This window comes from Mauremys mutica, chromosome 17 (genome assembly GCF_020497125.1).
Source record: "Mauremys mutica isolate MM-2020 ecotype Southern chromosome 17, ASM2049712v1, whole genome shotgun sequence".
Lineage (NCBI taxonomy): Eukaryota > Metazoa > Chordata > Testudines > Geoemydidae > Mauremys > Mauremys mutica.
In genome coordinates, this window is record NC_059088.1 from 164,743 (window position 1) to 187,425 (window position 22,683).

Genomic DNA, 22,683 nt, shown 5'->3' on the forward strand with positions numbered 1-22,683 from the left:
TGTGCTAGGTGCAAGGCACAAAGGACATAAAGACAATCCGGGCTCCTGATTCTTCTCTCGGCTCTGCTGGTTTTACTGCAGCGTTGCTCCCTGCCGCCACGGGAGTGGGAGGAGAATCAGGCTCTGTGCTAAAGGGAGGGTAGTTTTCAAAGCAGCGCAGTGAAGAACTTGTCCTTCCGCCCCCAGCCATCGTGGCCCAGCGGGTTACGGATAACTGCAGTCGGGCAGGGAAGATGATCGAACTGACCGCTGAAAACGAGTTGATGAGCATTGACTGCACGACAGTGGTTGACGCCAGGGAACAAGGTACCATCCAGGAGTTGTCTGGACAGGCAGTGGAAGGAATGCAACCACTCCAACCCATTCCACAGCTCCAGCTCTGAGGCCAGATCTTCCAGGGCTGCAGAGGGACCTTAAAGCAGCCCTGACAGACTCCCCAGGGGGTCTTGGGTTGCTTTACACCAGCCCTCTGTGCAGTGCGTAATTTGTAATGAAAGTGGGGCTGGGACTCAAGCAATTAGGTGCCAGGACTCAAGCAACATTTTTACTTTCATAACTGACGCAGGAAATCCGGAGGTGCCGGGGCTCTGAACTGCCAAGCCCAGAGGTGCCGGGGCTCTGAACTGCCAAGCCCGGAGGTGCCGGGGCTCTGAACTGCCAAGCCTAGAGGTGCTGGGGCTCTGGTCCTCACACAAATTAAGCAGTGCCCTTGTGGCTTCTCTGGTGCAGAGGGCATGTCAGGGCTGGAGGGTTAGGAGAGACCAAGATGAGGGTGGATTTTCCAGGACTAGCAGCAGCGGAGCTGGAGTGCAACATGCTCTGCTGAGTCCTGGCTGGCTGATGGGCCCCTAGGAGGAAGTGTTATTCGTTGGCCAGTGCAGGGAGTAAGGAGTCCTGGGGTCTAGTCCCAATTTCGCCACTAACACTCTGTGCAAACGTGGGGAAGCTGTTCCATCTCTCCGTACTTGTGTCCTTCTCATCACTGGTTCGGCTGCACCCACCAGCCAAGAGCTCTTCCAGCTCGTTGCGGTGTCAGACAGGACACAGGCTGAACTGGTATCACCTCTTGCATCTTTGCTCCTGCAGGCTCCGGAGTCGTTGCCTTCATATCGTATGCCACTCTCGACTCCATCCTGAACAATAGCTTTATCGACCAGCAAAACCTGAGAGAGGATGACAAACTGGGTAGCACTACGCTGAATTCGAAGGTAGTGAGTGGGACCATTGGGAAACCCGGACCCCTCTCCAAACCTTTCTACTTCACCCTGGAGCATAAACAGGTGATTGGCAATCATGTCCCTGCTTGAAATGGAAGAGGGGCCCCTCTTGGCTAAGAGCTTTTCCCCACTGTTTTCTCTCTGTGCTTCTGTTGTCAACACTGCCGTCCTCTTCCAGTTGGCCTCACTAACGAGGGTCATCTTCAACTCCCTCTGTTTCCCTTTCTACCCCCAAGATGAGTCCAAATCTTGATGCTGCATCTTCCCCAAAAATCTGGCTTTTCCTCTCTGCCCTCGCCAAGGTTCTGGTCACCTTCCACCTATCTACTGCGGCCTGCTCTCTGGGCCCTCCAGTACCCATAATGCCCCCTACAGTCCTGCTAAAATGATCTTCCTTGCCCATCAGTACCACAGATGCCCTACAAATGGCTGAATGCTAAGGGTCCCCCAATACCACCCTAAAGCCTTGAAAAAGCCTTGAAATTCCCAGGTGAACTTGTAAACCGCAATACCTTGTACCAGTGGGGTGTCAGCTTGGAGGTCTGACTCTGCTCTCCTTTACCCCAATCCAGATCAATGGACTTATACTGGTGTGAAACCGATATCCATTATTATAGTGCACATAGAGGCACACTGAGATCAGAGTCTGATTGTACCAGGCACTGCACAAACATATGGGCCCCGTCCCAAAGAAGAGAGACAAAGGGTAGGAGGGTAAACAGAGGCACAGAGACTTCTCAAGAGCTTGCACATCAGGTCAATGGCAGAGCTAGGAATACAATCCCAGTGCTCAGTCTGCCAAGCTCTGGCTCTCTTTGGTTTAGTCTGGGCTAAACTAGCCCTTGGCTCTTTAAAGGACGAGGCTGACGCTGGTGCTGCAATTTCCGTTTTCAGAGAAAGCAAACAGAAGACAAGATTATCTGTGTTTTCTGGAACCTCACTGGCACCTGGTCTACTGAAGGCTGCAGACTTCTCCATGCAAACAGCACTCACACCACCTGCACCTGTAATCACCTGTCCAGCTTTGCCATCCTGATGGCTTCACATGCGATCAAGGTATTTCAACCGTCCGCTTAAGCTCATGGTCCACGTGTAACAAGCTGGGGTTACATTCGCACAGAAACTGCTGCTGTTTGCAAAAACAAACCTGAGCCCTTCGACACACAAAATGCAGGCGTCCACCACTTACGCGAAAGGAGTAATGCCTCTGGCTGTAGTTACAATGGCTGGAGCCAGCCAGTAGGAAAGTCATGATCAGGTGCACTTGGTCAGCATGTTAGATGTCAGATAGGTGGCACGGGGCGTGAGTCAGCCGGGTATTGGTTCCAATTAGTTTACAGTCATTACGAGATCCAGAGATCATCTGGGGACTGCAAACTCAACACACGTGTTGGTCCTCTGAGTTTCCTAGCGAAAGGGGCAGGGAGCAGATGGGTCCTCCATGTTCTCCAACAATGGAGCTAGAAATCTGATTGCCCTAGGAAATTATCTGGTTATTTCAGAGCCCCTGTTTCTCCAATGTGAATTTTACTTTTCCTTTAATTTTTCCTTTTGCAGGACAGTTACCCACTGATCATCATCACCTACGTGGGACTGACCCTCTCCCTGCTCTGCCTCTTCCTCGCCATCCTCACCTTCCTCCTGTGCCGCTCCATCCGCAACGTCAGCACCTCCCTCCACCTGCAGCTCTGCCTCTGCCTCTTCCTGGCCGACCTGCTCTTCCTCACCGCAGTGAAGAGCGTCACCAATAAGGTAGCGAAATCATGCAAAATCCACCCCCTCCCTTATCTATCCTGTCTATTTAGATCGTAAGCTCTTGAGGGCAGGGACTGTCTTCTAAGGTGGATCTCCACTGCAGCTGGGGCGGGGGTGCCCCCCAGTGTGCTCAGACACATGTTAGCTCCACTTGAGCTAACACACTCAAAATAGCAGTGTGGCCTCAGCAGCTTGGGCCAGCTAAGTATCCAGAGGGTCAGGCATGATTGTATGTGGGCGGCTAGCCTGGGCTGCTGCCTGGGGACTCATGCTCCCAGCTATAGCGTAAACACACTCTTACTGCGTTTTTGTACAGCGCTGAGCACGACGGGTCCTTGAACTCGTTTGAGGCCCCTAAGTGCCCCTGTAATGAAATAACAGGGGGAATGGGGCACATATGGAGCCCTTGGCATGGGGGGAAGAGGAAGCAAGGGGGGGCACACAGAGACCTACCAGAGGAGAATGGAGGGGACAGCGAATAAGGGATGATGGCATGTGGAGAGATGACAGTGGTGGGGTGGGGGTTGGGGGAAACCCAGCCCCTGGCATGAGTCCAGGCATGTGGGGATTCACAGGGAGTCCTTGAGGAAGAGGAGAATGGGAGGATGGCACAGAGAGCTTGTGGAGGTTGGGATGGAGGATGCATTCAGACTGCAAGCTACAACCTGTGTGATGCACTAATAATCAAGGTGGATTGGTTTTGCCCTTGGGCCCCTTCACATGCCTGGTATCACAATGCCCAGAATGAATTCAGTGGTCCGTATTCTGAACTTGCTTACGCTGCTTTGACACCACTGGTCTCAACGGAGGTACCCCAGATTTACACCAGCGTCAGTAAAATGAGAATCGGGCACCAGAATTTAATTATCCCTTAGCCTCAACTCCCCAGCCATAGGAGGGACCCTGGACTGAGCCACTTAGGGTATCAACTTCACAACCACGAACTGCTGAAGATGCGCATTTGGGCCAATGCAGCTTTCCAAGGTTAAAAAATGCCCTTGGCCCACATGTGGAATACATCTAGCTGTGACTATGAGCTGGCTCAGAGAGTGAGGACAGTGCGTATGTTTCAGTCTGTGTGTTTCCTTGGTTTACTCCTCGCCCTGAGTTCTTGCCGGAAAAAAAATTAATATTGTGACCTAGTATCTGGTGTGAGTGAAACAGCGCTGCCCTCTATTGGACAGGGTCAGAACTGCCTCAACTGTTATAGTAGTTTATTTGTACTATAGTAGCCAACGAGACCCAACTGAAATCAGAGCTCCGTTGTGCTGGGCACTGCACACAGAGCAAGAGACAACTGCTACCCTGAAGAGCTTATGGTCTAAGCAGATGAGACAATGGGTGGGGAACAGAATTCCATTATCCCCATTTTACAGCTGGGGATCTGAGGCACAGGGAGATTAATTGACTTTCCCAAGGTCACATGTGAAGTCAGTGGCAGGATTGAGAACTGAACTCAGAGCAGCCTGTCTCACTATGTGTCATAAGCCCTATATTGTTAACCACTAATGGAGATTCTCTTTTAGTTTATGAGGTAGGAGCTAGTGCTTTTGGACCAGGAGGATCTGAGTTCTACCCTGGTGCTGTGATGAATTTGAATGGCCACAGTATGCAGTGTGTTGTCCTAGATGGTCTAGGGGGTTGTTAAATATTTCACAGGTCTTGGATGCCATTTTCTCCCCAGCTTGGAAGGGACACATAACTAATGCTCAGGGCTGGCTCCAAGTTTTTTGCCGCTCCAAGCAAAAAATTTTTCCAGTGTTCCCCCGGCCCTGCCTCAACCCCGCCCCATTCCAACCCCTTCTCCAAATCCCCAGCCCCGCCTCCTCCCCCGGGCGTGCCACATTTCCCCTCCTATTCCTTCCTTCCCAGGCAAGCTGTTTTGTGGCAAGCCTGGGAGGGAGGGGGGAGAAGCGGAGGTGAGCTGGGGGTGGGGAGCGGTTCCTCTGCCCTTCCCAGGGTTATTTCCTGTGGCCCTCCCCGTGCCCTCTACTGCTGCAGCTCACCTCTGCTCAGGGCCGGCTCCCAGCTTTTTGTGCCCCAAGCGCCAAAAAAAAAAAAAAAAAAAAGGAGCCGGAGTGCCACCCCTTGGAAAGTGCCGCCCCAAGCACATGCTTGGAGCGCTGGTGCCTAGAGCTGGCCTTGCTAACGCTTCCCCTATCTCGGAGAGCTAGATGTTCAGAGTCGCTGAGCTCTCTGTCTCCCCAAGGTGGCGTGTGCTGTCATTGCTGGCCTCCTACACTACCTCTTCCTGGCCTGTTTCACCTGGATGTTCCTGGAGGGGCTGCACCTCTTCCTCACCGTCAGGAACCTGAAGGTCGTGAATTACACCAGTGCCGGCCGGTTCAAGAAGAGATTCATGTACCCGTTCGGGTACGGATTCCCAGCCCTGGTGGTGGCTATTTCTGCAGCGGTGAATCACAAAGGCTACGGAACTTCCGAACAGTACGTGCAGCGCCCATCGCAAGGGGAGAACAGATATCTCATTACCCACTCAACTCATTGGCTGAATTACAGAGAGACAATATATTCGACAATCCCCGTTTCTTCATGTTTCACACAATGCACAGTCAACCTGTGGAACTCCTTTCCAGAGGATGTTGTGAAGGCCAAGACTATAACAGGGTTTAGAAAAGAACTAGATAAATTCATGGAGGATAGGTCTATTGATGGCTATTAGCTAGGATGGGCAGGGATGGTGTCCCTAGTCTCTGTTTGCCAGAAGCTGGGAATGGGCAACGGGAAGGATCAGTTGATGATTCCCTGTTCTGTTCATTCCCTCTGGGGCACCTGGCATTGGCCACTGTCGGAAGACAGGACACTGGGCTAGATGGACCTTTGGTCTGACCCACTATGACCGTTCTTATGTTCTTATAAGACTAGTTTCTGAAAGCGATATCCATGAGACTGTCATAAAGGGAAGCAGGCAGCGTTCGCCCTGCATCTCCCACCCCACCCAGAGATCAACTCAGACAACCAAAAGGAGAGAATTCACTTCATTTTAATGCCAGGGATAATTTGTTACCCTTTTTCCTTCTTGCCTTTTAGCTGCTGGCTCACAATAGACGGAGGCTTCATCTGGAGTTTCCTTGGACCGGTCTGCCTTATTATTGTGGTGGGTATATTTAGGATGAATTATGTTTATGCCACAGGGAAAGGACTTTGATAGCGAGATGAGTCAGACATTGGGATGTTTGCTTAAGGAGTGAGTTGTGGCCTAGCTACTGTGGATTTACTCTCTGGAAAGTGACAAGGTAACAGTGGCACCTTCTTTATTTGTATTACAGTAAATTCATAAATAATTAATAAATCACACACAATTTGTTTCCAATGGAGTGGAACAAATTGATACCAAATGCTGGGGTTTGTCAGAGTTCAGCACCTCCTTAGTTCCAAAGTTATCCAGCAGAGAAAATGGAAATGTCTGGGCTGGGTGTTACGAATGAAACCAGAGCTTCGGCTATGGCAGGTGTGAAACTGGACAGCCGGAGGAACATGGACAAGAGGGCAGCTGAAAGAATCCGTCTATGATCCAACAATACGTAGAGAAGGAAAGTTTATGAAACGTAACACAGAGGACAGACAGAGCAGCTGAGAAGAGAGAGGGATGGCGGAGCCTTATCTGTGCTCAAAGTGATGTCTTGTGGTGCAGGAAGGATTCAGATGACAATCGCAGCTAGAGGCTCCCATCCGGGGTCAAAGTACCATTGTGCTAGGCACTGTAGAGCCATGAAGAATTTTAGCAAGATTCAAAAAGAGATTTGGGCATTTATATGGGGAGCAAGGATAATATCCAGAGTTGTTCTAATCAGGGCTAAGAAAAGTTCTGGAAGGGATATTAAACCCCAGGCTTCAGGATTTAAATCAAGCTCTAGCTACCAAGACCAAGGGGAGAACTAATATAGGGGGAGCTTATCCCTGCCTCTGAAGCACTTGGTACTGGCCACGGTCAGAGGCAGAATCCTGGACTAGATGGACCTGGGGTCTGATCCACTCGAGTTGTTGTGTTGTTTCCACAGATGAATTTAACATTTTTTATCACAACCCTCTGGATCCTGAGAGACAAAATCTCCTCCCTCAATGCAGATGTCTCCACCCTCAAAAATACAAGGTAGGAAAGCGCTAAACCTGCCTGAGAGGTCCAGTTAGTCTTCTGCAGGGGGGGTTGCTACAGGCACTCTTGGCTCAATTAAACTGAGGAAATACCAGAGTGAAACGGACATGGTAGCAGAAAGTCATGGAGAACAGAACACTGAATACCTGGTCCTGCAAGCAGCTGAGACCCTTCAGTGCCTATTGACTTAGGTCAGAGATGAGGGTACGCAGCACCTTTTAGGAGGTGCTGAGCACCTCATGGGACCAGGCCCTGATTTTGTATGCTGGCTTTTATGTAGCACTTTTCACCCACAGATCTCAGAGCGCTTCACGATCTTTAATGCATTGATCCTCCAACACCCTGTGAGGCAGGACAGGGCTCTTATCTCCATTATAGGGATGGGGAACTGAGGCACATAGAGGCTAAGTGACTTGCTCAAGCTCACACACAAAATCTGTGGCAGAGCATAGAATTGAACCTGTGTTTCCCCAGTACTAGATTAGGGCACTAACCACTAAATCATCCTTCCTCTAAAATCAAGGGAATTTTCAATGTAATTAAAAAATTGGGGGAATCCTTGTTTGGCATAACTGAAGTATGGATAATCAAGACTGCCTTGTATAGAGCTTTCTGTTCGATCCTCCTGCATCTTCTCTTTTGGCTAGTGTAAGAACTCTTAGCCCTTTTGGTCAAGCAGAAAGTTATACATATCAGCAATGGACAAGATGTGTTAGATCATCCAGTCCCGTTTTCCTCATTCAGTGCAGGATTCTCTCCTCCAGGAAGGACACTTTTTCTAGTGTTTTGTTCAGCCTAGTTTGATGCCTTTTGCTAAACACAACTGAGACAGCATGAGGAAAACTGCACAGTGATTTCTTGGTATCTAATTGCTAAATCCGTGTTTTCTGGAAGAGCTGGACATGTGGCCATGGTCGCTGGGATTTATAATTCACAATGGTGAGAAGAGACCCAATTTGAGGAGGGTGGGCATAGCAGTAAAAACACTTGCACTTAGCAAAGACCTTCTGTAACTGTCAATGTTTTATTGTCACAATGACTAGTTTAAATAAAGCAATTTAAACCAGTGGGACAGTATAACAGTGTGAGAGCGACCAGTGTGAGAGCGACATTACCTGTATATGCTACTTTATTTTGGGGGAGAGCTTTAAGGAGTGAGACAGATTTTGGTTTGTCTTTGGCATGCCAATGGAGAATTTTAATGGCTGTTCCTGAGAGTAGATGTTTTATAGGCTCTTGTATTTTTTATGCATATATAAACCACATATTTTTAAACCATATTTTAAGGTTTTTACCTTTATATTGTTGGGGTGCTCTTATTCTACAGGTTAGTATATTAACTTGGCTAAGCTCATTAACATATGTTAATTGGATTACTGTGGTTACCTGCGGTTAGGCATTTGTGGATGTCCTCTTTTAAAAATACTTTAAACTGGTAGTAACTGTCTTTTTGCAGTTACCCATCAGCAGTTTGCAACACAAGTGATTATTACAAAACAAGAAACAAAAAGCCTTCTAACATTTTGTGACTTATGATAACTGTTAGTTTACTGACTTATGCTAACGTATTGAGCAACTACTACTACTTAGGCTGTAAGGCCTTGCACTCATGCTAACTGCTTAAGCTATTTTATAGGTGTCGGTGAACAGGTATTTTTGTTTTTGCTACTCATTCCTTAGCCCGTTGCCCTTTATTCTTACTATGTCACTATTATTACTTCATGGTCATATGCTCACTGCCCGCGCTACAAAACGGATGTGAGGGGAAAGAGAGGGAAATTGACATGGTCAGTGTTACACCACAGGCCAGTGACAGAGCTAGGAACACAACACTGGTTTAAGTCAGACGTTACAATGCTGGGTGCTATACAAATATCTATACATGAATTAATCTTAGGTAAAATCTGTAACTCTGCTGAAACCAAGGAAGTTACACAAAGGTTCTCTCCGTCTGCTTTACTCCAGGTTACTGACATTTAAAGCCATCGCCCAGCTTTTCATCCTGGGCTGCACTTGGAGTCTTGGTCTGTTGCAAACAAAAGCGGCAGCCACGGTCATGGCGTATTTATTCACCATCATCAACAGCCTGCAGGGAGCCTTCATCTTCCTGGTGCACTGTCTCCTCAATCAGCAGGTAAAGCCAATGCCCTGTTACCTGTTCAGCTCCATTAATGTCCAGCCAGCAGAGCTTCTTTGTTCACATTTGTCCTGGTTTCACCCTTTTCAGGTGTTGTGTGCTGTTGCTCCTTTCCCTATTTTGAAATTCAGCCGTTCTCCTCCAATCTCTTTTCTCCTGCAGCTTATATTGTGCTGCTTTCATAGAGTCACAGATCTTTTTAAGGCCAGGAGGGACCATGTCTATATAACACCAACAGCCCTTGGTGGGTGGGATCGAACCTGGGAGCTCAGGAGCTAAATGCATGAGCCTCTACTGCATGGGCTAAAAGACACATAGCTCTTAGTTAAGGCTGTAACAGACTCATTAATCTCTAGCTGACCTAGGTGCCACTAGAGGGGGACAGAGCACCACACCAAGCAGACATGGGTTACATCTACACTAGAGACCTTACAGTGACACAGCTGTACCTATGCAGTTGCGCCATTGTAAGATCTCTCGTGTAGCTGTTCTATGCCAATGGGAGAGAGCTCTCCTGTCGACATAATTAAACCATCCCCAACAAGCAGCAGTAGTTCATAGGATCATAGAATCATAAAATATCAGGGTTGGAAAGGACCTCAGGAGGTCATCTAGTCCAACCCCCTGCTCAAAGCAGGGCCAATCCACAACTAAATCATCCCAGCCAGGGCTTTGTCAACCCTGATCTTAAAAACCTCTAAGGAAGGAGATTCCACCACCTCCCTAGGTAACCCATTCCAGTGCTTCACCACCCACCTAGTGAATTTTTTTTCCCCTAATATACAACCTAAGCCTTCCCCCCTGCAACGTGAGACCATTACTCCTTGTTCTGTCATCTGGTACCACTGAGAACAATCTAGATCCATCCTCTTTGGAACTCCCTTTTCAGGTAGTTGAAAGCAGCTATCAAATCCCCCCTCATTCTTCTCTTCTGCAGACTAAATAATCCCAGTTTCCTCAGCATTGCCTCATAAGTCATGTGCTCCAGCCCTCTAATAATTTTTGTTGCCCTCTTCTGGATTCTTTCCAATTTTTCCACATCCTTCTTATAGTGTGGGACCCAAAACTGGACACAGTACTCCAGATGAGGCCTTACCAATGCAGAATAGAGGGGAATGATCATGTCCCTCGATCTGCTAGCAATGTGCCTACTTACACACCCCAAAATGCTGTTAGCCTTCTTGGAAACAAGGGGCAAACCATTGACTCATATCCAGCTTCTCGTCCACTGTAACCCCTAGGTCCTTTTCTGCAGAACTGCTGCCTAGCCGCTTGGTCCCTAGTCTGTAGTGGTGCATGGGATTCCTCTGTCCTCAGTGCAGGACTCTGCACTTGTTCTTGTTGAACCTCATTAGATTTATTTTGGCCCTATCCTCTAATTTTTTCTAGGTCCCTCTGTATCCTATCCCTACCCTCCAGTGTCTCTACCAGTCCTCCCAGTTATATGTCATCTGCAAACTTGCTAAAGTCAAGGAAAACATGTCCACTGCTTTCCCCTCATCCACAGACCCAGTTATCTCATCATAGAAGGCAATTAGGTTAGTCAGGCATGACTTGCCCTTGGTGAATCCATGCTGACTGTTCCTGATCACTTTCTTAGCCTTTTTCCAGTCATCCTGGACCACCCCTGATCTCTATGAGTTTTCAAAGATAATGGCCAATGGCTCTGCAATCACTTCCGCCAACTCCTTGAGCACCCTCGGATGTACTGCATCTGGCCCCATGGACTTGTGCTCGTCCAGCTTTTCTAAATAGCGCTGAACCACTTTTTTCTCCACAGAAGTCTGGTCACCTCCTCCCCATGCTGTGCTGCCCAGTGCAGCAGTCTGGGAACTGACCTTGTTCGTGAAGACAGAGGCAAAAAAAGTATTGAGTACATTAGCTTTTTCCACATCCTCTATCACAAGGTTGCCTCCCTGATTCAGTAAGGGGCCCACACTTTCCCTGACCTTCTTCTTGTTGCTAACATATCTGTAGAAGCCCTTCTTGTTACTTTTAACATCCCTTGCTAGCTGCAACTCCAGTTGTGATTTGGCCTTCCTGATTTCCCTCCTGCATGCCTGAGCAATATTTATATACTCCTCTCCGGTCATTTGTCCAAGCTTCCACTTCTTGTAAACTTCTTTTAGTTATGTTGGTGGGAGAAGCTCTCCCACCGACATAGTGCTGTGCACACTGCCACTTATACCAGTGAAATGATGTCACTCAGGCGTGTGTTTTTTCCACACCCCTGAGTGACATAAATGTTGCTGACCATAGGTGGTAGTGTAGACATGGCCTAACCTGTGTAACGAAGGTCATAGAATTTCCCCAGGTTAAACCTTTAACAAGCCCATCAACATGTAGTTTGGTGGGAGCTGCATCAACTTGCATATCCTAAGCTAAATTTCTATCCAGACTTTGTAACCTGATGAAGTCAGTGATGTTGCCTGGGTGTGACTGAAGTCAGAATCCTGTGGCACCTTATAGACTAACAGAAGTTTTGCAGCATGAGCTTTCGTGGGTGAATACCCACTTCTTCGGATGCAAGCAGTGCACCGAAGAAGTGGGTATTCACCCACGAAAGCTCATGCTGCAAAACTTCTGTTAGTCTATAAGGTGCCACAGGATTCTTTGCTGCTTCTACAGAACCAGACTAACACGGCTACCCCTCTGATACTTGAAGTCAGAATGTGGCTCATTGCAACTAGGGGATTGAGGGCCGCTCCTCCCCCTTCCCTTTATGTGTTGGAATTTGCAGTGGGGAAGATGGTCACAAGAATTTCAGTTCTTTTGCTCTGTTCAGATTTAGGACCGAGTGGTGTAAAACTATCCGAGCTTCTCATGGGACATTCGTTACATGAGCCAATGAGTGTGTTCCATATTTTTTCTAGGTGAGAGAGGAGTACAAGAGATGGATCAGAAGGATTGAAAAAACCAGAACCAAGTCTCAGACATCCGGGCTATCTGTGTCAGGTATCCCCATGACCATCGGAACTGTAAGTGGTGCTGATCTCTTCTCCAATACCGGCCTTGGGGACACATCCATCAAACAGGGTCTAGTTTCAGCAGCTTCACTGCTATGTAGCTATCTACTGTATCTAATGGCCAGAATTGTTATAGGCCATCCCAATAATACCTACTTACTTTATATCTAGCTCCATCTACTCTAGCGATAATAAACAGATGCCTGCTGTGTCTTCTGTATCTACTGGCTGTATGTGAGAGAGGGTTGGCGGGACTGAGGGATCAAAGCTGGTGCTGTGGAAAAACTGGGTTATTTTTAATTTTCCTTCTGTCTGGTTATCTTTAGGCTGCTGGGTTTTTACTACTGAATTGTAGTTAGTGATTATTTAAGGCACCTTAAGAATAGAATGGGTGCACTTTTATTTTGTATAAATCAGAATAATTATAAGAATAATTCCCAGCTCTCTTATAGCGCTTTTTATCTGTAGATCTCAAAGTTGGTCAGTGTAATTATTCCCATTTTACATAAGGGAAACTGAGGCACATGGAGGCACGACTCATCGGTGGTCACCCACCAAACCAGTTGCAGAGAGGGGAATTGAACAAGCCCAGGTCTCGAGTCCCAGGCCAGTGCCCTATTCATGAGGCAACACTGTCTCCCCTTAAATATCTAGATCTATCTAATAATAAATATTTTTCTACCTTTTCCAATGATGCTTTTCTAGTGGGCCTATCATTATAGTATGTAGCTTGCTTTGTCCCCCAAGTGACTGGCACCTTACAATAGAATCATAGGATATCAGGGTTGGAAGGGACCTCAGGAGGTCATTTAGTCCAACCCCCTGCTCAAAGCAGGACCAGTCCCCAACTAAATCATCCCAGCCAGGGCTTTGTCAAGCCTGACCTTTAAAACCTCTAAGGAAGGAGATTCCACCACCTCCCTAGGTAACCCATTCCAGTGCTTCACCACCCTCCTAGTGAAACAGTTTTTCCTAATATCCCACCTAAAGCTCCCTCACTGCAACTCGAGACCATTACTCCTTGTTCTGTCATCTGCTACCACTGAGAACAGTCTAGATTCATCCTCTTTGGAACCCCCTTTCAGGTAGTTGAAAGCAGCTATCAAATCTTCCCTCATTCTTCTCTTCTGCAGACTAAATAATCCCAGTTCTTTATATCCTTCTTGTAGTGCAGGGCCCAAAACTGGACACAGTACTTCAAATGAGGCCTCACCAATGCTGAATAGAGGGGAATGATCATGTCCCTTGATCTGCTGGTAATGCTCCTACTTATACAGCCCAAAATGCTGTTAGCCTTCTTGGCAACAAGGGCACCCTGTTGTAGTCCAGCTGAGAACAGCATTGGGAGTATTAGCTACTGGGTGTTTGTTACAACCAGACCTGGGGGAATCCCGTGTGCCCATGGTTCCAGTTCTGACCAGCAGAGAAATCATTTTGAATAGCAACCTCCCTCCACATTTCCTTCCCTGGGTTCTCTTGTGAGATCTGTGGCTCTCTCAGCGTGGGGTGGGCAGACATTGGCTTTTGAAATATTGTGACCAAAATTACTGGAACAGGATTGTTTTCTGAGCAAGACTGGGACTGAAGCTTCATTAGTGCTGTCAAAGTTCCCCCCACTCTGATCCTTGGGGTATAGATGTGGGGACCTTCATGAAAGACCCTCTAAGCTTATATTCTACCAGCTTAGGTTAAAACTTCCCCAAAGCACAAATTCCTTTCTTTGTCCTTGGATGGTATTGCCGCCACCACCAAATGATTTACACAAAATTTTCAGGGAAGGATCACTTGGAATCTGTATCCCTCCAAAATATCCCCCCAAGCTCCTTCACCCCTTTGCTGGGGAGGATTGAGAATAATCTACCCACCAATTGGTTAGCAAAGTGAGCACAGACCAGACCCTTTGTCTTCAGGACACTGAAAATCAAGCAGGTTCTTAAAAGAAGAACTTTATTATTAAGAAAAAGTAAAAAAATCACACCTGCAAAATCAGGATGGAAGGTAACTATACAGGGTAATAAAAAGATATAAAACACAGAGGATTCCCAGTTACAAAAACATGAATAAAACTACCTCTGTAGCATAGAAAAATTCCTACAAGCCAAAACAAAAGATAACCTAACCATTTCCTTGCCCCACTCACAGTTTCTGTGCTTTTAGATGGATTATTCAGGTATATTTTCAGGAGATGTTGTACCTGCTTGGCTTCTCCCTCCATCCGGAGAGGGAACAACAAAAGAGAACAAAAGAACAAATCCTTTCCCCCAGATTTGAAAGTATTTTCTTTCCTCATTGGTCCTTCTGGTCAGGTGCCAACTAGGTTATTTGAACTGCTTAATCCCTTATAGGTAAGGCAATCCAGTACAGCTGCCAAGGAGGGATTTTATGCTACTGCATACATAAACATTGCTACTCTTCCCCCCTATTCATGACAAGTGCAGATGGACTGGCCCCAGTGAGGAGACAGCACTGCAAGGAATTTCTAGTGGTTCCTTCACCCCTAGAGGGAAAGAATCCAGGAACTTTATCTACTGCCTTCCAGAGAGAGTCCCCCTTTTCAACATTAAACACTCAGGTGGCCTTGACCATGTCATCACATTTTTGCTTTCTTTCCAGGAATGGGAAAAGTCCGCCTGAAAAAGTGGAGACTTCTACTGCATGTGGGGGAAAATAAAGCCCAGCTCCATTCCCAGCACCAGAAATCCCTTTTTTACGCAGAAGAGGAAGATGCTTATCTCCGATATCCTCTGATAGCTGCTACTCTATGGCTTATCCTTGTATGGGGTAGGAGAGGGCTGTGTTCATGTGTTTAATTATTTTAGTACCTTTGACTTCACCCAAGTGGTTGCAGTCTTGAATGAGGGCCTGATTCTGCTCCAGTTGAAGTCAACAAGAGCTTTTCCATTGACTTCAGTGAGAGTGGGATTGGGAGCAGAGAGCCAAAGAATTGGCAAAACTATCCAGTTAATAAAAGGTGGAAACAATGATTTCATTTTGCTGTCCTTCCCCAAAACCCTAAGGCTTGCCATTTCCCAGCCTGGGAGAACTTGGGCCAGCTTCTCGTCTCAGTTTTGACTGATACAAATCCAGAATTACTGAGGTAAGTGGATTCACACCAGGATAGCTGCAAGCAGAATCTGGCCCCCTCTGCTTCTTTCTTTCTATTGTGCTTGATGTGCAATCGAAAACTGTGAGGTTGGCGTACCTGTACCTGATCAGCATTAAAAGCCAGGTGAGATCCTCGATCAATATGGAACTGCTTAGCATCCGCCTAGGATTTAGCCAATGTTGTAATGAGGCCATGTCTTCTCAAATTACTGCCAGCTGGGTGGACATTTGTGCAGATGAACTCTGCAAGGATGCAAAATACAGAAACAAACCTGCATTAGAGAGTCAAAATCCACCTCCATTTAAGTGCTCCCCGCATGTGACAGCTCCTTATAAATATCCAAGGTTCTTATTAGAGCTGAGTGGAGAATGTACAGCCAGTAATTTGCTCTTAAAATTTCCCTCTGTTTCTGTTTGTGAAAAATTATATTTGTATTATTTGTTAAGCTTTGGAAAAGTGCAGGAGGAGTCAGAGGTGAAATGAAGTGTTTGCTATGGGGAATATTGAGGGGTTGTGACTTGCACCCCATAATGCTTTATAAAAATATGCTTATGAGTGTAAATATGACATAACTGGAATATGTTTTCTGCTAGATATGCCATGTAAAATATCTCTGCAAAGGTTATGATCTACTGAATATAGTCAGATATAAAAATGATGCATGCATACAAATAGGATGAAGTTATGAGTGTTGGCTCTATGCTTGTATTTAAAGTGTTTGCTGTAGGAAGCACAGAAGGCAGATTTGGTCAACATAGTGTGAAGGGATCATTCAAGTAATTAGGCGCACTAACTAGCAATGGACTTTAGGAGATGCCAATCCACATCTGAGCTTCCCTGGGGATGGTCAAACTAACATGTAAACAATGGCATTGGCCTGCAAAAAGCTGAATCATTCGTAGTCATGTGACTTGCCCCGGTGGCTACAGAGTCCATCTTGTTGCTGTGATTTTGCACAGGAGAACAAAGGGGTTTCTGCCCACAAGAGAGAGAATATAAAAGGCCCTGGAAACTCCTCCATTTTATCTTGACCTGGCTCAACAGATAGCCTCTCCATCCCAAAGAGATGCCTGAAAGAACCTGAAACAAAGGACAGTAACTATGGGGGGGGGGGGGTGAGTGATTGCTGGACCCAGACTAGGAAGGAGTCTAGTCTATTAAAGAAGCTTATTGGAACATCTCTGAGGGTGAGATTTACCTGCATTTAGTTTCCTACTGTATTAGGCTTATATTTGTGTGTGTGTGTTTTATTTCGCTTGGTAATTTACTTTGCTCTGTCTGTTATTACTTGGAACCACTTAAATCCGACTTTTTATACTTAATAAAATCACTTTTTGCTTATTAATTGACCCAGAGTTAGTAATTAATTCCCTGGGGAGCAAACAGCTGTGCATATCTCTCTATCAATGTTATAGAGGGTGTATGAGTTTACCCCGTATATGCTTTGTACAGAGAAAAACCGATTTATTTGGGGTTTGGATCCCATTGGGAACTGGGCATTTGGGTGCTAGAGACAGGAGCACTTCTTAAGCTGTTTTCAGTTAAGTCTGCAGCTTTTGGTGGACGTGGTTCAGACCTGGGTCTGTGTTTGTAGCAGGCTAGTGTGTCTAGCTCAACAAGACAGGGTACTGAAGTCCCAAGCTGTCAGGGAAAACGGGCTCAGAGGTAGTCTCAGCACATCAGGTGGCTGTCCTCAGGGGGTCTCTCTGACCCAACCCATCAGAGGGGTATAAAAGGGTGTTGCAGGTGCGGAATACAAGATCTGTGAAAGTGGGAGACAGACCTGTCCTCGCTTACAGACAAGCCACCAACCTGAAGCAAATACTCACCAGCAACCACACATCACTGAACAAAAACACTAACCCAGGAACCTATCCTTGCAACAAAGCCCGATGCCAACGCTGTACACATATCTATTCAAGTGACATCATCATTGGACCTAATCACATCAGCCATACCATCAGGGGCTCATTCACCTGCACATCTACCAATGTGATATATGCCATCATGTGCCAGCAATGCCCCTCTGCCATGTACATTGGCCAAACTGAACAATCTCTATGCAAAAGAATTAATGGACACAAATCTGACATCAGGAATCATAACACTCAAAAACCAGAAGGACAACACTTTAACCTGTCTGGTCATTCAATGACAGACTTGCTGGTGGCAATTTTGCAACAGAAAAGCTTCAAAAACTCCAACGAGAAACTGCTGAGCTGGAATTGATATGCAAACTAGATACAATCAACTTAGGCTTGAATAGGGACTGGGAATGGCTGAGCCATTACAAACATTGAATCTATCTCCCCTTGTAAGTATTCTCACACTTCTTATCAAACTGTCTCTACTGTTATCTTGATACCACTTCAAAAGTTTTTTTCTCTTACTTAATTGGCCTCTCAGAGTTGGTAAGACCACTCCCACCTGTTCATGCTCTCTGTATGTGTATATATATCTCCTCAATATATGTTCCATTCTATGCATCCGAAGAAGTGGGCTGTAGCCCACGAAAGCTTATGCTCAAATAAATTTGTTAGTCTCTAAGGTGCCACAAGTACTTCTATTCTTTTTGTGGATACAGACTAACACGGCTGCTACTCTGAACCCTGGAAAAATATAGTGATTGTAGTAGTCTATGTTTACCTGTATCCTGTTAGAGGTTAACAATGTAACCAGATGTTTCCTGACTGTCACTATCTCTATTGATTCAAAGACCGAAAGGGAATGTTAACATTTAGATGAACTGTGAATGTGGTAATATCATTGTCTTCTTTCCTGTTTGAAGTATGTAATAAGGTCCCTGTAAGTGGCGGAAGATGGACAGTTGCCTTATGCTAATCCATGTAGCTAATTACCGGTGATGCTTAGGAAATAGGAAGTTACTTCAAAGCCACAATGCTTCCCCTATTATTCACCTGCTGTCAAGAGGCTGCTAGAGAACTATAAAAAGGACTCTTGAGCCCTGATCCTGTTAGCTCAGATCTGCTAAAGCTTCATCAAGGGAGGTTTGAGTTGGAAGACTGAGGTCCCTAGCTCCAGACTGGGTCACATTTATGGAACTAATTCTGAAAGAACTTTTTGCAACTCTGAAGCTCACTATCTCTAGTGTGAACTGACCTAAGAACTCAAATCATACCTGTATGTATAATCTTTAACTAATACTCTCTCTTTTCTTTTTCAATAAATCTTAGTTTAGAATAAGAATTGGCGGTAAGAGTGTATTTGGGTAAGATCTGAGATATTCATTTACCTGGGGGATAATGTGTCTGATCCTTTGGGATTGGTAGGACTTTTTATACAATGAACAAGATTTTCAGTAATCCTCATCATATTTGACTTGGCTGTCTGGGTGGGAGCCCAAGGCTGGGTTCCTTTAAGGGAACTGTGTTTTGGCTTCTGAGTAACCAGTAAGGTATTGTAGAAGCTGTTTTGTTGCTGGCTTGGTGAATCTAAGAATTAGAAATAACCACGAATTTGGAGAATCATCTGCCCCATTCTTTGTAGTTTTCCCTGATTGAGCAATCTCAGTGTGACACCCCCCCGCCCCGGCACTGTGGTCATAGGCACCATGAGGTTTGTGTGGTGGGAAGGTGGGTATTGTGGCAGTGAGTACAATGGGATGCAGTTGTAGGAATGAGGTGTTGCTCGAGAGGGCTGTCCTGGGGGGGGGGGGGGAGGGGAGGGGAGGTGGTAAGAGAGAATGGGGGTTGTTGTGGGATAGTGTGATGTTCCCCTCTGGTGTTATTTTATCGCTGATCTGCTAGGCCTCTCCAATCCTTGACTCTTGGAGCCAGCCTTACCCTGCTCTGCTGTGAGCACCCCCATTCCTGGGCTGTTCACGCACAGCCACTGGCATGTAAGCTGCTCCCAGATACTTGCAAGCGAATGACACTAGCCAATATCTCCAGTCCCAGACACAACTCTGGACGCACATCAGTTTCTTGTGGTGTACTTGTTAAGTCTGTGGGTACAACACTGAAAACCCCCCTATGCCATTCTCCATTGTCTATTGCTCTATTGCTCTATATAAAAGGTCATAGACACAGAGGTGGGTACTCATCTATTTAGATAACAAGCTATAGGCCAACTTTGCTTTCTGAGTAAAAGGTCTTAATATAGATATGCTAACTTTGCTTTAGCTTAACATACAGGATATGGCCTGTAGGTCTCTTGCATTACAGCCAAACTTACTTTAATATAAATCTATAAACCTATTACAATAACCCAAGTACTTAAACTATAAGAAAAGATCTATATATATGCAAGCAAGCAGGTTAGTCCTGTAGGCTACAGACTCGACCGTTGGCTCAGATATGGCTAGAAGTGCAGTGGTCACACCTTCTGGTTGCAATGTAGGTACACCCTTAGCCCCCACGAGGGACCCCTGGGTGTTTCTTTGTTCTGAGACATGGGCTTGTGGCTTCAAAGGGGAAGTTTCTTTCACAAGAAGTGTCACCATCCTGCACCAGGGCGATGAGAAGAGGCTGCTGCAGGAAACCAAGTTGGTGAACTGAGCTCTGGCAGGGAGATAAGGCAGCAGAAAGCTGCAGCGATAAAGCAGAGAGATTGGTGCTGCATGATGTGTTAACCCTCGCCGTGCTGGGTGGATGGGGATTAATAGTATGTGGCTTCTTCTCTTCCCCGCCACAACTTCCCATTGTTCTCCCTGACAGGGTCCTTTGTCTCCACAGCTGTCTCCTAGCAACAGAGCACAAGATCCTCTGTGATGTGTTATCTCAGGTCCTCTGAGGCATAGTGCTGCAAACACAGTGCCTAGGGCAGTGCCAGGAACGCTGGTAGTCAGGTGCTAGAGCCCTGTCCGGCTGGCCCAGTTGGGCCCCATGACCTCTACTTCAGACCTATCCAGAAGTGAGAGTCATTCCAGAGCAGAGGAGGGCTTGTAGGGAGAGACCCTGCAGCAGCTAAGTCAGAAGAAATGTTGTGTTCCCTCTATTCTAGGGCCATTCAGGGCTGTGCCTAGCCCTCGGTGTAAGTTAGAGCAGCCTTGAGGTTGTTCTAACTTACTTTGCAACCTATAGCCTCCTGGGGAGCAGGGAAGAGATGCAGTACAGTGTACTTTGGTCATGCCCCTGATTTGCCCTCTACTCTGGGAGCAGGGGGATGCGGGGCCCCTATGCCAACTAGCGAGGACCCTTACTCATGGGACATTTACAAAAGGGAGCCATTTCCACCCACTTTACGCTGCTAGAATGGCCTAAAGGGGCTGGCATGAAATCGAGACGGGGCACAGAGTCTGTGTTTCCCTTTCTATAACCTGTACAGTCAGCCCCAAGCCCCAGAACAACTTCCTACCCCAGCAGGAAAGGCAAAAGTGATAGGCAAAAAGGTCAGAGTTAGTTACCAAAACAAAATATAAGCACGCATCTGAACTCTTGACCCTATTAGACTAGGCAACATCTAGATCAGGGATAGACAACCTATGGCACGTGTGCCGAAGGCGGCACGCGATCTGATTTTCAGTGGCACTCACACTGCCCCGGTCCTGGCCACCGGTCTGGGGAGATCGGCATTTTAATTTAATTTTAAATGAAGCTTCTTAAACATTTACAAAACTTTATTTACTTTACATACAACAATAGTTTAGTTATATATTATAGACTTATAGAAAGAGACCACCTAAAAACATGAAGATGTATTACTGGCACGCGAAACCTTAAATTAGAGTGAATAAATGAAGACTCGGCACAGCACTTCTGAAAGGTTGCCGACCCTTGATCTAGATGAAGCAGTTTTTCTCACCCTGCTGGATATTGCAGTTCATAGTACACAGTTTTCACCCTTGAAATCTGGGCCAGTCCCCTCTGTTGGAGTCTTCAGAGTGTTCTTGTTGCTTGCAGTGTAGGTGGGTGAAGGTGAAAGACCCAGCATGTGGCCACTGGGTTCTGTTTTATACCCTCCATCCCATGTGCTTGGAGAGCACAAGTCCAGGCATGTCTGGGGGGCCTTGCTGAGTCTCCAGACAGGGCTGAGCAGTTTCCCTGGTGTGGCCTCATGCAAGTGAGTCATCGCATTGTAGCTCCCTTGCTGGACACTGGCTGTTCATAGAATCATAGAATCTCAGGGTTGGAAGAGACCTCAGGAGGTCATCTAGTCCAACCCCCTGCTCAAAGCAGGACCAGCACCAACTTTGGCTGTTGATGGGTTGTTTGACACCCCGCCCGGGTGTTGGTTACTTTCCTTGCTGTTGACTCTGGGGAGCAAATCTCTGGCTTTTTCCCCAGCTTACAGCATGTTTTAGTGACAGCCATACAACACAATTCTCATAACTTCATGTGCATTAATACTATACATATATGGATAGAGAAATGACTTTTAGCAGATCATAACCTTTCCCCTGATAACTTACAATGCCTGCTTTATATATAAGATCACAGTTATATAAAAATGAGGAATATGAGGGTTACAAGCAGGGCCGGCTCCAGACCCCAGTGCGCCAAGCGCGCGCTTGGGGCGGCATTTTGCTGGCAGGGCGGCAGGCGGGTCCAGCGGACCTTCCGCAGTCATGCCTGCGGGAGGTCTACCGGAGCCGTGGGTCCAGCGGACCTCCCGCAGGCATGACTGCGGTGGGTCCGCTGGTCCCGCGGCTCCAGTCAACCTCCCGCAGGCATGACTGCGGACGGTTCGCTGGTCCCGCGGCTCGGGTGGACCTCCCGCAGGCATGCCTGCGGATGCTTCACCGGAGCCGCGGGACCAGTGAACCCTCCGCAGCTGTGGGAGGTCCACTGGAGCCGCAGGACCAGCGGACCCTCCGCAGTCATGCGGGAGGTCCGCTGGTCCCGCGGCTCCGGTGCACCTCCCGGAGGCATGACTGCTTGGGGCGGCCAAATTCCTAGAGCCGCCCCTGGTTACAAGACGCTCCCACAAGCTATAGAATGTTACATGTGGTTCCCAGGAACCATCCAGGAGGTTATTTAAAGCCTTCACATGCCACTATTATTATTAGCCAGTTTCAGTTCCCAAAAGGCAAGGAGCACAGTTTCCCCTGCTACTTTCCTTCCTGTAGATTGCAGGGAGGTAGGCAAGGGAGCTGGAACTATTTTTATAGTGGGAGGGGGATGCTGCTGATGGAAACCGTGTATTTGGTGTTTGTTATTAGTGCTTCAACCTGAGGGGCATGGCAGCGTCCCTAGTACCAGCACCACTGGAGGTAGGTTTACCCTCATAACAAATGTTAGCTAGATGCTTAGAGGCCATTGTGGGCAGGGGAGTTGTTTCTGTCCGAAGAGAGAGACAGCTGAGATAAGGAACTGTGATAAAAAGCCCCAATAAAAACTGTGTCATTCAGCAAACTTCCTCTAAGAAAGATCACAAGAGGATAAAGTAGGTACAGTTTTCTTGCCTTGTTGCAGAAGGCAGTGGCCACC

At 46.9% G+C, this 22,683-nt stretch overlaps 1 protein-coding gene across 1 annotated transcript; it reads left to right on the top strand.

The window, feature by feature from the left end:
- Positions 1 to 194: 194 nt before the first annotated feature.
- Positions 195 to 15,937, top strand: LOC123352179 (adhesion G protein-coupled receptor E3-like). The gene is made up of 10 exons (XM_044991973.1): positions 195 to 306; positions 1,087 to 1,280; positions 2,112 to 2,273; positions 2,775 to 2,969; positions 5,182 to 5,417; positions 6,021 to 6,087; positions 6,992 to 7,083; positions 9,052 to 9,220; positions 12,097 to 12,201; positions 14,803 to 15,937. Exons 1-10 carry the CDS (start codon positions 234 to 236, stop codon positions 14,821 to 14,823), a joined length of 1,314 nt encoding a protein of 437 aa, XP_044847908.1. The 5' UTR covers positions 195 to 233; the 3' UTR covers positions 14,824 to 15,937.
- Positions 15,938 to 22,683: the final 6,746 nt, after the last annotated feature.